Raw genomic sequence first — 15,745 nt, forward strand, 5'->3', positions numbered from 1 at the left:
ACTCCAATGATTTTTCATATACTATATGTCTTCTACTTCTTTCACTGACCTTAACTGTATACTCTTTAAAACTTTTCTCTAAAGTTTTTTTAAAGAGCATACTTTTTTGCTTTAGTTGACATATTAATTTTGTAATAAATCAACATTTAAAGAGCGAAATTCTCCATTCTTGGGTAGATTGGCTGTGCTGCCGTTATATCTTATGGATTTCTTTTTTGTTAACTTTGACGTATTTTCACTGTCAGCAGTAAAGGACAATTATTCTGATGACAGTACAGAAACATATTGAGAAGGACCAGGCGAGACCCTGCAACTACTGGATTCAAGTTCCTATTTTGATGCCACTAGAAAGTACAAAAAATATTCGCCAAATTTGGAGCTTCTGGATTTATTTTCCTTACTAGTGAAACCAATAAAATAAATGTTTTAAAAGAAAAAGGCAATGAAAGCAAAGGAAATCCCACTCTCTGAACAGAACTATTTCTGCCTCTCTGTGCACTGTAGAAAGAGCGCAACCCAATCATTACATATCACTGCCTGCTTAAAACAAGGGCCACCTTTCTCTTTGCAGGAAGAATTTCCAGTATAAAGTGACAGAAGCAAAGTTTAGACCAGAGGACTAAGTTTTGGAGGAAGATCTTCCTATATCTGCAAACTTACCCACTGAATCGTGTCACGAAAGGGCATAGTTAAGTTTCTAACTACTGGCCTAAGAGGCCTTCCAAAATAAGACTTATGAAAGGATAAATCAAAATCACATCATGCACAACTATAAAATAAATAAATAAATAAATCATTAAAATATATAAACATAGTTTTGTTGCTGCCAAAGGCTACACGCAATAACCAAAACAAGCAAACAAAAAAGTTTTATGAGCAGTAATAATAATTTTAACAAGTAGTATACTTACTATATACAATTTTAATATTTAACCAAGGTATTGGCACTTTGATTAATAATCTGGTAACTGCAAGCTCAAACATCACAGTTTTTCCAGAACCAGTTGGTGCGCAGATTACAAAATTTCTGTCTGTGTAAAGGATCTACAAAATAGTAACAAATAGTAAAATGTAGCACAGCAGCCAACAACATCCATTTTGACTTTTAAAAAACCCACTTTTTAAAAAACATTAGAAGCAAAGGAGCCTAAACCAGAATTTTTTTTCTTTGCATTTGCCACTGAACAATTGTGAAGAATATATGGTATTTAAAATGATTATGTGGCATGATGTGAAACACCATTGCTAACATAAAACCAGTTCTCAAGTCCCAGGAGGAAATAGTGCACATAGGAGAAAAAAATATGCAATTTATTTATTTATTTAGCACATGACATACCATACATGGACTAGCAATATATATTAACATTTCACCTAGCTTAGTAAAACACAATAAAACACAAATGTTAAAAAGATCTATGTTCAAGTATCAATATCTAGGCTATTTAACCATTGAAGTGCAGCATCACTTATATTTAAAAAATCAGATACTGGACAGGTAAATGCCCTCAGCTTATAACTGGTCACAATGTCATCTACAGTTTGACATGGGACCCTTCAGTCACACTGAGGGGAGGATACTGTTCCCCTTCTATATAAAGAATGCTGGGAGATGCAGTGTGAGGTACAAATCCTACTCAGGATTGTCCATTGTTGACATGGTAGTTCAAAGTTTGGCACCTTTTTTTGTGCAGTCATTTATATGTCTACCTATGTCTGGGCATTCAGCGCCCCACTTGACTTTCTATTGGGAATCAATGTTAAAGTTGTTGGAGAGATGTTGTGCAAGTGCCAGTGGGGACTTCCTGGATTTGAGTCTTTTTGACAGATAAATGTCTTTAATTTTTAATCTGTCTTTACAAATATACAATAAAAATTGTTAATCATATACATTCCTATCAATATAGGAGTTTGAAATATGTTATTGTCCTGTATAAATTGCAGGACAATATTGTCCGGTATGATCTTATAATGTTTATCAAAAGGTAGATCCTATTAAATTAAAAACTTCATTCGATTGTAGCTTTGGGCAATTATGACATCTAAAGAGATTTGGAAAAGATATCTTATAAATTTACTCATTATACTCTAAAAATATTTATTTCTTTGTTGCTGTAGCATGGGCTGCAAGAAAAGGAAGTCTGTTGAGATTTTATCATGCTGCTATAAATACTAGTGGAGATATATTTTGATAGAAGACAGCAATGTGCAAATTTCTGGAGCATATAGGGTGATGCTGCATTTTCACCCTAACTTCCTGGTCTTGAAGGAAGTGCTTAAGATCCTACTATTCTGCAGTGCATTTGGGTGCTAAGGATGGAAGGCTATTCTGGGTATTTATTTGTTTTGTTTTAGTTTTTGTTATAATTACTTCCCAAGAATGTAAGAATAGTTTAATATCAATATTATAATAATTAGGTCATACTTACATCATCCAAAGCCTTAGACTGAATAAAATTAAAATAAGGGAACTCTTTGAAAATATTTCTAAATTGTGTGGCTTAAAACTTGTATTAAGGAGACATTTTAGTGAAGTATAGGTACAATTTTATCTAAACATAAGAATAAGACCTTCTAATTTTCCACATTTATTGCATTTCATAAAATACCATGTTTCCCCAAAAATAAGACCCTGTCTTATATTTTTTTTTTAACTCTGAAATAAGTGTTTTGCCTTATTGCCATGCGCTCAAAAGCCTGATTGGGTTTATTATCAGGGGATGTCTTATTTTGGGGAAAACAGGGTAGGTCTTAAAACAAAGGAGAAAATGCAAGAAAAAACTGAAAGAAAACAGATGTCTTGACGAAAATCTGTAGTAAATATTTATAAAATTACTGATTAAGTTACCAAATGTATACATTATTCATTTATATGGGTAAACTAATCCAATGATCCTGCCATGCTAGTGGACCACTAAAGCCATATAATAGTACTGTACCTCAATCTATGAATAACAGAGATGTTTATTATTAACCTTGTGGATCATGACCCTTGGTATAATGATGAATTTGCTCAATTAGCTTTCCTGATATTATGCAGCCATATATAGGAATCCCTTAGCCACATGATGAATTTTTGGATTTTAAAAGTGCTATTATTTACATCCAAGAAATGTTATATAGTTATAGCAATAACTTATAAAAGGATACGGATTTCAGTCACAGGCCTCAAAACCACGGAGTCATTTTTAGATATTACTAGTAACAAAACAAAACAAATGTTGGATTTAATTTTCTTTCTTTCTTATTCACATACACATTATACTTGATCTTAGCCAATATTTATTTAAACAGCACAAATAAAAATATAATAGGTTAGATTCTGATTTAGTTGTACTTGGTTGTGCAATCAATCACTGGAAAAGGTTAAACTAAATATTGATAATCTGTACAAATCTTATGTTTACAACATGAAAAATTGCCAATAAAAATTGCCAATATTACAGTTTGCTAGGTTAACAGACATGCTGAGGACAGGCTGTAATCCCATGGGCAATGATGTAACACTGATGTTGGTTGGTGTGTGGTGGTTGAAGTTAGCCCCATCAGTGAAGTAAGTAGAAGAAACCAATGCTGGGAATAGTAACCAAGTGTTGAAGGACAAAGTTACTTGTCAGCTGTTTCCTGGTATGATAAACAAGTATGCCATTTCCAGTGTTGGAGAAACTTTTAACATTTAGTCTAGTCAGCTTTTGAACATGAACTGGAAAGGACTATCAAATGAAAACAAAATAGTTTTGCTTGATAGCTAAAATTTTCCAAAGGGTTATCTGGTGAGACAAGTGTTTTGTATTGATTTGAAATCTGCAAATTATGATTCCATGCTTTATACAGTACAACATATTCACAAAATGTAGTTTACAAGAAGGTAATGCTTGTAAAAAGCTTCTTTGAAGGCATAAATAAAATATATTCTTATTCCAATGTAAATAATTTCTAACCCTAACTTAATTTTATAATTGTTGCTGGATGCTTCTATGATGGGTGCTTCTAAACAAAGCTTTTCTGATATAATCAAACCTTCATGATTTACAGGATTTTGTAAGTAATCACCTGTGCTTTCACACTATTCCTTCCATACTTTGTTATCAAGTAAACTTCTAAGACAGAAAAGACATACCATATTTTTCAGAGTATAAGACTCACCTTTTTCCCCCTAAAAGAGGCTAAAAATTTGGGTGCATCTTATACTCCGAATGTAGCTTTTTCGAACTTTTTTTTCATCCCTAACAAGGCGCTAATGAGGCACTAGCGAGCAATCTTCCCAGCTTTGCCTGCTCCCTCGACTCTCCCGTGCTTTAAAGAGGTGCTAGCGAGTGAAGCGATCTCCATGCTTTTCTCCAACTCTCAGCTGTTCTTTAGAAGCTTTTTTTCAGCCCTAATTAGGCGCTAGCCGAGTGAAGCAATCTCCCCCGTGCTTTGCCTGCTTTTCTCATTGCTGCTTCCTCTCAGCTGTGCCTTAGAAGCTGTTTTTTATCCTGAAGCAGGATACTAATGTGCTAAAGCTGACCAAATTAAGGATGCTAGCCAGATGAATACCTGGTAGGCAGATTTTTTCCGCCTATTTTCCTCCCCAAAAACTAAGCTGTGTCTTATACTCCGGTGCATCTTATACTCCGAAAAATACAGTATGTCTTTGAATTGGTAGCACTGTACCCCAAATCCCCACAGTTAGAGGTTTTTTAAATGTCATACAAGTAGCCTTGGGTAAATGATGGCAACTGAAATCACATGAGATCACAAGTTTTGGCACTTCAGGTTGCTATTGTTAAGTGAATCCCTATTGCTAAGCATGTCAGGTGATTGCCATTTGCAACCTCCTGTCGGTTTCCCCATTGACTTTGCTTGCCAATACAGTCACAAATGGTGATCACATTACCACAGGATGCTGCTAGCCTACTGTATCACTCATTCAACATTGTTGTAAGTTTGAATGGTCACTGTATGAGTGGCTGTTAAACAAGGACCACTTGTACTTTAATATTTCTTCATGGCTATATAACTAGATTAAACTATAAGAATGGAAGCAAAAGAGAAAAGAATATGTGAAGGTACAAATAATCATCATCAATTTGTCTATTTGGTCTTAAAACAGAGGAATATTCAACTCTATGTGACTGGCATTTTCTTGTATCCTATTATAATGACTTCAGTGTTATCTAGTTTATGTATACTTTTTTGTGATTCATTTTTTTTCCTAATTTGTGTTTATCTAATTTACCTAATTTATCCAATTTACTTTCTGCATAAGTAGTGTAGCCCTAACCCTAACTTTTATTTTACGTAATTTTAATAGATTAACCTGTATTTCTGAATCTGATTCTGTTCATGTTCATACATTATTCATGAGAACTGTAATTCAAGTACCTTTTGCAGGAAAAAGTGTAGAAAAAAATATAATTTACCTTCCATACTAGAGATCTCTGAAATACATGGAAATGATGGTGCTTTTTTAATTTCTTTTGTATTTGCAGAAGCAGAAAAAGTATTATTTATAGAAAGACAATTAAAATCTGAATTTTTGGCTATCTGCATATTATTTTTCCATAAGTCTTTTTTCATCTCTTTGTTGTTAATAATATTGCAATATGTATCCATTTCTATCTTTGCACTGGCATTATTTGCATATGTATAAGAAGCTGGTTTAAATAAGCTGTAAGGAATGCAAAGGATTTTTTTATAATATACATAAACACACACATCTTTTTATATGACAATTATATATATTTGCTCTGTTGCATTGTTTCTAATAATTAATTTTAAAACCTTATAAACAACTTATATAACTTTGATAATTCAGCTGACTGGTCCATTAGCAGTACATATAAGTATTGTATGCTCTCTTGTTGAGAGGTATTACTCAGATCATCTCTCATATATCTGCTTTTCCAGCCCACCATAACATCCATTTCTACTGAGCTTCTGAAAAATTATATAACTTGGATGTTGCAAGAAGCAGCATTTCAAAGTTTTCAAAGAACTGAAGAAGAAAACAGAAGCTAACAAAATATTTCATTCTAACTTACTCCTTTCTTGTTTTCATTTCATTACATTGTTTATATCTGGATACTTAATGAAGGAAAAACTCAATTTTTGCTATACATTAAAAAATATGTATTCCTCTTTGAACTGAGAATCAGGATTCATCAAGTTCACGTTAAAATGAACTCTACCTATCTTAAAGTTACGTAGACGTTCAGAACAAATTCCTGAAAAAGGACAATCTAGTGTCCTAAATCACCAAAGACTACTTTCTAATGCCAGAGTAATGGGATATTACGTTCCCATTCATGTAGTAAAAGTTTTATGACTAACTTCTATGAAGACTGGGTTACAAAACCTATATTCTGTAAAATGCCATGGGATTATGTCTTTGTGAGCAAATTAAAGAGTGATGGCAAATCTGTTGTCCCAAAGGTGAAACGTTTCACTTCTCATCCAAGAAGCTTCTTCAGTTCTAATTGACTGGTGGGGAATGGAAGGATTTACCGTATATTATTTGCAGTCATCTAGTTGTTAGCACTCTGGGAGTCAGTACTTAGCTATCTGAGAGTCGTTGAGATCACTTGGGGATTTATCTGTATTCTCAGAGCTATCTGAATCAGAATGTAAACTGGTGTGGAACTTTCTTGGGATGTTTTCAAAGGGGAAAAAACAAGAAAGTCCAGTTGCCTTTTAGAAAAATCATCTTTGGGACGACCATGACTTGGATGATTAAGAATCTCCATAGACATTTGGCAAATCAGCTATTTTTAACTAAATAACAAACTAAATTGTGTGTTTAAACCAGTGGTGAAATCCAAATTATTTTACTACTGGTTCTGTGGGCATAGCTTGGTAGGTGTGGCTTGGTGGGCATGGCAGGGAAAGAATACTGCAAAATCTCCATTCCCACCCCACTGTGGGGCCAGACAGAGTTGGTATTTGCCGGTTCTCCTAACTGCTCAAAATTTCCACTACTGGTTCTCCAGAACCTGTCAGAACCTGCTGGATTTCACCACTGGTTTAAACTCTTATAAAAGGTGTTTTGCCTAAGGCAAATCCAACCACTATACTAAAAAATTGTTCCCAGATATTTTACATTCAAACGAATAGTAATATAGTTCTGATAACTATTAAAACTGGCATAGAATCATACCTTTTCCTGAATGTTGAGTAAACACTTTCATTATCATCTTCTTCTGGAAAATTAATTAATATTTATTTTCCAAAGGACTCTATAAGACAAGTTCTGCTTATGTTCTAATCAAGACATAGAAAACAATGGATCTGATTCCAAGCTGTTGCCCCCAAAATGTTATATTCCTGCCCCAATTTTAGCCTGTACTTACTATAATTCTTTTTATAAAAAGTCTTCTAAAAATACACAATATCATGCTTGTCATTAATCTGTCAGTTCAATAATGATTATATTGTATTCATTTTTTAAAAAATTTACATGGATAACACATTTTTATATCTTATATGCATCTGTCATGCATAATCTTGCAAAATATATATAGCAAATTATAAATTCAAACTTGATTTCAATTTAAAATATAAATTCAGAACATCACAGTAAAATTAAGAAAATCTAAAAGAAAGGGATTCCTCCTCTTTTTATAGACTGACATTTCAGAAGAAATTTGTACATTGAAGCACATGTGAACCTTCTGTTCAAAATGAACCATTTTTGATCTGATTTCCACCCCAAAGCACATATCATATAGTATAATTTAAAAATATTTATTTTATTCAATTAAATTTATAAATTGCCACAAGAATGATAATAATAGGCTTGCATGTGACCATCAGCTACCCAACAAAGGGCCAAGCAGGGTGTGCTTAGTCAGTAGCAAGAGCAAGAAGATGAAGAAAGTGGCTGGGGAGAGAGAGTGGAGGGTAGCCTGGGAAGGGCCTCAGACGGCAGGGCACTGAGGGCAAACGGGACTGGGCTGAGGCAGTAGGGCTTTGCACTGCATTGCTCGGCCAGGGTAGGGTAATTCCAGCGTTTGGGGATAGCTATGGATTCACATGGCATTGCCAAGTTGGTGCAACTAGACATACTGCTGGGTCAGCTGCGACTTCATATGGCATTCTGGGCTGGGGCTTCCTAGAGCAGTTACAACTTTGTGCTGCAGCTCAGAGGCTGTTTTGTTTAAGGAAAAGTATTACCATTGATGCCAATAGCAAGTTTTCTCGTGGAATAAGTAGCAAATAGGATTATTAAATGGAGTTACAGAAGCATCATTGTATATTATCTATATTTGCCCTGATTTAATTTCCTGTGGTTATCAAGGCAAGCTCCCTAAAACAAAAATACTAAATTTTATTTTCTATTTTAACTTTTATGAGTTGTCATATTAATCCTAGTCACAGATTATACCTTTTGGGTTAAATTTTGCAAAATCCATTTGTAGCTCCTGAGTGGGTGGAATTTCAAAAACAGATGGAACAGGTGCAAGATCCCAGTTTGTTGGCTCTTCATTTTCTAGATACCTTTCAAAATATGCATACACAAAAAAATCCTTTAAGATGTTCCATCCAAATTGCTAAGAAACAACCAAACATATTGACTTCTAAATTTGCTTTTTTATATTACACTTGAGTAAAAAGTGTTATGTTTAACATTTAAGGTTTCTGTTAATGTTAACCCACTTCAGTTAATTATGAATTTGCTATGTGGTGGCCAATTGTGGGCAGCCATAATTCCAAAGCCCACGGGTTTTCTGCTTGTACAACTAACCTATATTATATGTGGAAAACAATTTAGATGCAGAACGAATTTGTAAGTTAATTGACACTCCAAAAAGTATTAAGTATAACATAGAACAAATTATTTATTGTGGAATAAATGTTCAAAGCTATATCAGTATAGCCTATAGAATCTAAAGGATGAAAGCAACAGCTTTAAATTATTTCTAAAAGAACAATTTTTAAACAGAGATGTTCAATTAATGTAATGGAGATTGATATTTCATTGTTCAGAAAGATACATGATTGGCTCTGTATTCAGCCAATACTGCATTACTCAGCTGCCAACATTGACACCATATTTTAAATTATCAATATTTTTCATCACTGAGCCAACTTACATTTGCTTTGTGCCTGGTCCTTCAAAAAATAAGTTATCTAAAGAAAAGGCAGGTTCTGTCATTGTTGAAATCTGATTTTCAGTTAGCTGTAAAAACATGCAATAAACAATATTTATGTATTTCATGTCAGTTTATGCTCATAGTCTTTACCCACCATTTTATTCTCATAGCCACTTTGTGAGGAGGTTTAGGCTAGTGGGTGATAATAAAGAGCTTCATTGCTGAGGTTATTTTAATCTAGTTATATTTTAATTTAAAATACTCTGTCTGCACTATATAGACATATTCACCAAAAATATAAATGTTATAATCTACTATTAAAACAAGTATCATTTAACATATTTACCCTAATGATTTAACTAAGCACAGTAAATCAGGATTCATTTCCTTTTTAGAAAAACTGGGAGGCCTTTGGTTAAATTTAAAGAGGCAATCCTTGTTCTTGATAAGAGATCACTTTAATTCCAAATAAAACAGTCCAAATTTCAGGAATGAAGGCAAATATATGTGTCCCAGGATAATGTTGCAGGATCTAATTTGGGTTGATCACTGGGACTAGAGATTTAGTTTTCTGAGCTTTTGGACTCACGTTAGAGCCCATCTTGAGAGAACTTCTCTTCAACAAAATGTGTAGACAATTTTGTCCACTAATGTCTCAGACAGCTGATTTGATGAGCTACATAATTTTGGAGACTACAGTTCCCTCCCACCCATTTGGGAAGAGATAAATTTAATGCCACCTCAAGTTGTTTTCAGATTCTCTACTGGCATTTAAAACCAAATGAACCAACCATTTAAGCATTTGCATGTAAGCAAAGTAATAGTATCTCAAATCAGTAGTTCTCAACTTTTCTGTTTTTCAAAGGAAAGGAAAGGAAAGGAACACATTCATGATAAAGGAAGCTTTGCAGAGGAATTCTGGGAAGTGTAGTTTTTTCAGGTATCTCATTTCAAGTATCTCTAATGTGGCACTGAATAAATGAAGAAAGACATAATTAAAAACTGAATTGCAGCATGTGGAAAATATTTTTAAAAATAGTTTATAACTGCTCCATTTTAGCTTTCCATTATGTGACATGCAACCCCACTCCTAATGCACTGTTGTCAGCAGTGAGTCCCCTCCCTCATTTTGGTGGAATATAATATTTGGCTAGAAGTATTTAGAGAAATATATATCAAATGTTTAGGCCTCAAACTGGTTCAGAGCTGAATGTAATTATTAATACAGAAACCTGATCTCTGACCAGGAATCTATTTGCAGCCAGTTTAATTGCTATAAATCAGAGGTCTCATAATTATTTCTTTATTAAATTTATATGCTGCTCATCTCACTGTTGAAGGGGCTCTCAGTGGCTCTAGGTTTAATATTCTGGGAGCAGTTTAGGAATAACATTCTGGCCTTCTGTCTCCAGTTTTCAAAATGTCCTTCAGAGCAGTTCTACACAAAGAGAATTGCGATAGTCTAGATCACTGTTTCTCAACCTTGGCAATTTTAAGACATGTGGACTTCAGCTCTCAGAATTTCCCAGCCACTCTGGATGGAAAGTTATCATTGCATGAACAATGATCTTCCCCTAAATTTTAGATTACATTATATTTCATACGTGGCAGTGAAACATAACACTGACTCCATGAGCTATTTTTATGGAACTTTCCAGTTACTCAGGGAACAACCAAATCTCTTTAGAAGAACCATTTACATTGGAACCCATGAAACTGGATTCTAGCCTGATACCTGATTTCCCAATATGGCCAACTTCCAGAATTTTCAGCAAGGGCTATCTTGGCTGGAAAATTCAGGGAGTTGAAATCCACACTTTCTAGGCCCATGTTGGGAAACACTAACATGCCCCAGTGTCATACATATTTGCTTTCTAGTTTCATGTGTTCATGGTGGTAGATGCCAAAGGGCAAGGCAAGCCACAGTGTGATATATTATCAAGAGTAGAATTAACAGTCAACATGGCCTGTTTTATTTCAGGGAGGGAGAAGGAAGGAGCTGATTTAGGAAGGTACCCCAAAATGTGACCACTAAAAACTAAACAGAAAATATCAGAGACCTCAAAGTATCTGAAGAAAAACCAAACAAGCAAGCTTAATATATCTCAGTGTGAGGGAAAATAACTGGGAAAAACAGTTATCTGAGGAAAAAACCTTTAAAATTGTGGCTCAGGGAGCCAACCCTCCTTCCTAGATTCCTAAATATAGGATTGAAGATGGTTAGATTTAAAGATAGGGAGCAATGTTGTTGATTCAATCACAACTCCAGCTCTACAGTCTGGCAATTTTATCTGGGTGTGAGGAAAAAGTAGCAGAAATGATACTAAATTTCTCACATGATTTTAACCTGTTATAATCTACAAATGGCTAGTATTTGTTAAATTGATAAAGTAAAAGGCTGAAATTTTATTTTTTATTTTACTGCGCAGAAAAAAGTTGGAAGTCAATGCCTTTTTTTTCCACCTTCACCCTACGCTTCTCTTTCCCTTTCACGTTCCCCTACCCTCTTTATTTTCATTTGTATTTTATATGATGATAAGCCTAATAAAAAAATTAAAAACAACCTGATTTAAGCAGTCTAAAACTCCAGTACTATTTCAACCACAGAGTTTCTGCTGAAGTCACTTGGATTTTAAACTGTTAAAACTTCCTAGATTTCATCCATCACAGTTTTCAAAAGTAGACCCACTTTTTTAATGATTAAAAAGTATGCTCTCCAATCCTTTTGGCTTCAGGCAAGTTTCCATCTTAATTTGTAACATCTGCTTTTAGCTGACCAGACTTTAAAGCAACTGTATAAACAGTTCATTTTTCAGAGCAATTTCTTTTCCTCAGAGTTTTTTTCCCAAGATGGCATCTCCCTCTACACCCATACAATACACACATCACATAAAATATATAGCAAAGGAGACTCTTAACAGCTCTGAGACAGTTTAATTTTTGATTTCCCCCAAGCTTAACATCTGATCATCCATATGTTTTGAGTCTTTTTCCCTCACAGAGATCACATAACAAGTCATAAACCTGTGTATTCTGGAGCAATGTGAACAGAAAAATCTCCACCACCAGAAAGTCAAATCCATCCTAAGAACAGTATAAAATTATCTCATCTATGAAGAAATGTGAATAAAAGACAAACACATTCTGAGGGACTTTGTTGCTGAGAAAAACAAATACAAATATTTTTCTAATGCCCGAAGAATTCAAGACTGAATTGCCATGGCAATAAAAAAAAAAAATACAAGCAGTGTAAAAAAAAGCTCAGCCTCCTTATGCGGAAAATTGTCTTCTTTTAGAATCAGATCTTTCTAAAAACCCTGCAAGTTCTGTCTAAACATTATTTTAAGTTTTCAGAATAATGCCTATTAATCACAAATGAAACATTGCTACCTATGACCTTTGACTGTCCTTGGTTGTTATTTTCAATGCTTAGATCTAAGAGATTGTTTTTATCTCCCAATCTCTTTTAAATGAAAAATACCCCCAAGCCCCCATAACTATTCAAAATAATCCTGTTCGATGCATTTTTAATGGTCTTACAGTAAGTCACCATAAGCAAGGCAGTTTGCTTGAATGCGATATTGTGATGGGGGTGATTTGACAATGTTTACTGACCTCAATACCCATCCATTTGACTCATTGTGTCCCGCAAACACTTACACACTTGAGTAAGATTGCTCATGCAAAAGACTCCCTTCAAGTTAGCCAAGTGTATAAGTGTTTGCCAAATTGGGCCCTAAGAGAACTAAACACGGCTCCCTCTGGACCTCACCAATACTGTCGGTATGTTCGCCAGAGGGAATCTCCCAAGACTAAAGTGACAACCTTTTCCTCTCCGGGGGCTGAACATTTTATGCAGGGCTGCCTCACTTCTGCTGGTTCAGGAAACTCAAGTCCCAAAGCTTGTCATTTTCAGTTAAATTCTATTCCTGTTTAGGAAATGCATAAACACACATACACGACACACATACACACTCACACGCACAAGTCCTCGACTTACAACCACAGTTGAGACCAGAATTTCCATTGCTAAGCAAGGCAGTTGTTAAATGAGTCATGCCCAATCTTATTATGTCTTTTTACCACAGTTGTTAAGGAAATTATTGCAATTGTTAAGTGAATCAAGTGGCCATTATGCAATTAAGCTTCCTCCATTGGTTTTGCTTGTTGGAAGCTGGTTGGGAAGGTCGCAAATGGCCCAGGGATGCTGCTACCATTGTAAATACATGCCAGTTGCCAAGCAACCAAATTTTAATCACGTGACTGTGGGGATGCTGCAATGGTTGTAAGTACGAGGACTTGTTGTAAAGTCACTTTCTTCAGGGCCCTTGTAACTTTGAACTATTGCTAAATGAATGGTTCTCAAGTTAAGAACTACGTGTAAATACACACACATACAAACACACATATACATGTATACATACATACACATACAAACACACACTTGTCTTTTATGGACACTAATCCTTCTAGAAGCTTAAAAAAAGCACATTGCTGGCTGATATGGCCAAAATGAGGACTTTGAGGTGTTGAGTCCCTCCATTGCCTTCTGATATAATTTCTTTTTGTTAAGCAAAGTTTCTCTGATGACAAGTCATGGATCAGAAACCACTGGGGGCAAGAAAGACTTGGATTCCATCAGAACCTCAGCAAGCCATCCATTTGGCTCCTGTTTACTCCAATGCTCCATGTCATCAAACAAATATGTTTTCAACTCGTAATTATTCTATAGCCACTAAGATGTTGTCATAACAACTAAACCATTGCCACCCCAAAAGAAATACTGTCAGTAAATTCATAAATAATAAAAAAGTCTGGGCTATATTATTATCCTCACTTTGGCTAATTGCCAAGGTGCCACAGTAGATGGTACCACCGACAGAAATACCTACAATTCGTACCAACAGCCATGATTTCATATGTATATCACTTTTTTTTGAAAAAACAATATTGAAAATAAGAAGTGCCAAGCCGCATATTCACTCAGGATTTGCACTCTTGGACTATGAAATAACAATGGATATTTGCTCAGAGGAAAAAAAATGGAAACCTGAGTATTTACTTACTCAGCCACATAATGCTTTGTGAAAAGATAATTAAACTTTATCGCATGTGCTACTTCCTTAAGGAATACATCTGTGGCTATGAGTCAGACAGTTTGAAGAACTTTACAAACACTTGATGTCTATTTTTCCCCAGTAGGGAAAATGTGAAAGAAAGAAGGGGGTTGAATTTTTATTTCTGGTTTATATAATTAAAATAACTTGTTCTCAACAACAATGGGAGCTGATGTATGGAACTTTCTAAAATGCAGGCCATGGATTATTGAAAGAGGTCTGAACTAGAAAAATCAAAAGCTAATCTTATGTCCTCCTCTTCTTGTTCCATACAGTGAAGTAAAAGGCTTTCAACTATACATGGTAATTACTAATAATTTAGTTGTAAAAGTCTCATTTACTCATATAAATCTTTTTATGTACAGTTATAATCACTAGACCTAACCTTTATTGTCACACTTTACTTATTTGATTTTTTTTCCTGCTGCAGTTGCTCTTAGCAATCGCAATGTAATCCAAATTGTAAAATAAAATGAAAATAGGAAAGAGAAATAAGTACAAGAAGTATTGATGATGTTACCAAAAATTTATTTTAAAAAAGTTCTGTTTTCAGTAACTTCCAAAAGTTACCAGGAAGGGGCCAATCTAATCTCAGTGTAAAATCCATTTGATAGTATTGGCTCTGCTATAGAGAAGCAGGACCTTCTGGCTTCAATTCCCCTGGCATCCCAGAAATTTGGGAGGAGGCAGATCTGTAGATACCCAGGCACCAAGTCAAGAGGGGTTTTATAGGTTAACACAAGCACTTTCAATTGTGTATGGTAACCATGTCACCGCCACAATAGAGGTGTAATATACTCCCTACTGATTGCCACATTCTAGGCTTATTGTAATTTCCCTGAACATTTTAAAAACAGCCCAGTATAAAAGGCACTGCAGTAGTCTACGTGTATGATGATGAGAGCATGAATTAACAGTGCTAGATCCTCCTGCATCAGGTAAGCAATATCTAGCAGCACCATACTAGCTTAGTTTTTAACTGAGATCAGCCACACCATCTTCCAGTAACTGAAGCTGCTTGATTGCATTTGCCCTTGAAGACCACAAGAAAACTTCAACTAATCCAGAATACAGCACACAGTAATGGGTGCTCCTAGGTTTGTCCTTGTAACAAAAGCCAATGTGAGCTAGCCTGGCTTTCATTTTATTTCCAGGTGCAATTCAAGGTTCTGGTCATCACCTTTAAAGGCTCATATGACACAGATCTAGGTCACAGGTGCCAAACTCACAGCGTCACATTGTGTATCACATGCCAGTTTGACACCCCTGGTCTAGGTTATCTGTGAGACTGCTTTTCCCTAAGGACATCTACCTGTCCTACCAAGTCAGATTGGGTGAACACTTTCCTTAAATATTGCCCTCTGATGGGAGTTTTGGATTATTTTTCCAGCATGGCAACATTGATAACATATAAAAATCCTTATGAATCTCCTTCAGATTTGTCTTTTTTTCAGGTTTGTCCTTTATTTTTTCAAAGAAAGCATGGTCACTGTACAAGTGACACATTACATTTGTGCTCATTGAAATTAGTTTGGAGATGGCATAGACTTTTAG

The 15,745-nt window shown here is 35.0% G+C and overlaps 1 protein-coding gene across 9 annotated transcripts in view; it reads right to left on the reverse strand.

The window, feature by feature from the left end:
• HFM1 (helicase for meiosis 1) overlaps window positions 1–7,217 on the reverse strand; it is a 62,902-nt gene extending 55,685 nt beyond the window's left edge. For 7 of the 9 annotated variants that reach the window (XM_034437205.3, XM_087889962.1, XM_087889960.1 and 4 more), the window contains exons 1-4: window positions 5,406–5,649; window positions 3,151–3,198; window positions 2,430–2,500; window positions 912–1,044 (exon numbers count right to left, since the gene is read on the reverse strand). In XM_034437205.3, the coding sequence (XP_034293096.2) occupies window positions 912–1,044; window positions 2,430–2,500; window positions 3,151–3,198; window positions 5,406–5,598 (445 nt within the window). In that variant the 5' untranslated portion in view covers window positions 5,599–5,649. Of the gene's footprint in view, window positions 1–911; window positions 1,045–2,429; window positions 2,501–3,150; window positions 3,199–5,405; window positions 5,654–7,138 lie in introns of those variants that run through there. The other 2 variants (XM_034437206.3, XM_060690034.2) reach the window with 2 other exon arrangements.
• Window positions 7,218–15,745: the final 8,528 nt, after the last annotated feature.

Source organism: Pantherophis guttatus, chromosome 3 (assembly GCF_059756535.1).
Source record: "Pantherophis guttatus breed Tessera chromosome 3, ASM5975653v1, whole genome shotgun sequence".
Lineage (NCBI taxonomy): Eukaryota > Metazoa > Chordata > Lepidosauria > Squamata > Colubridae > Pantherophis > Pantherophis guttatus.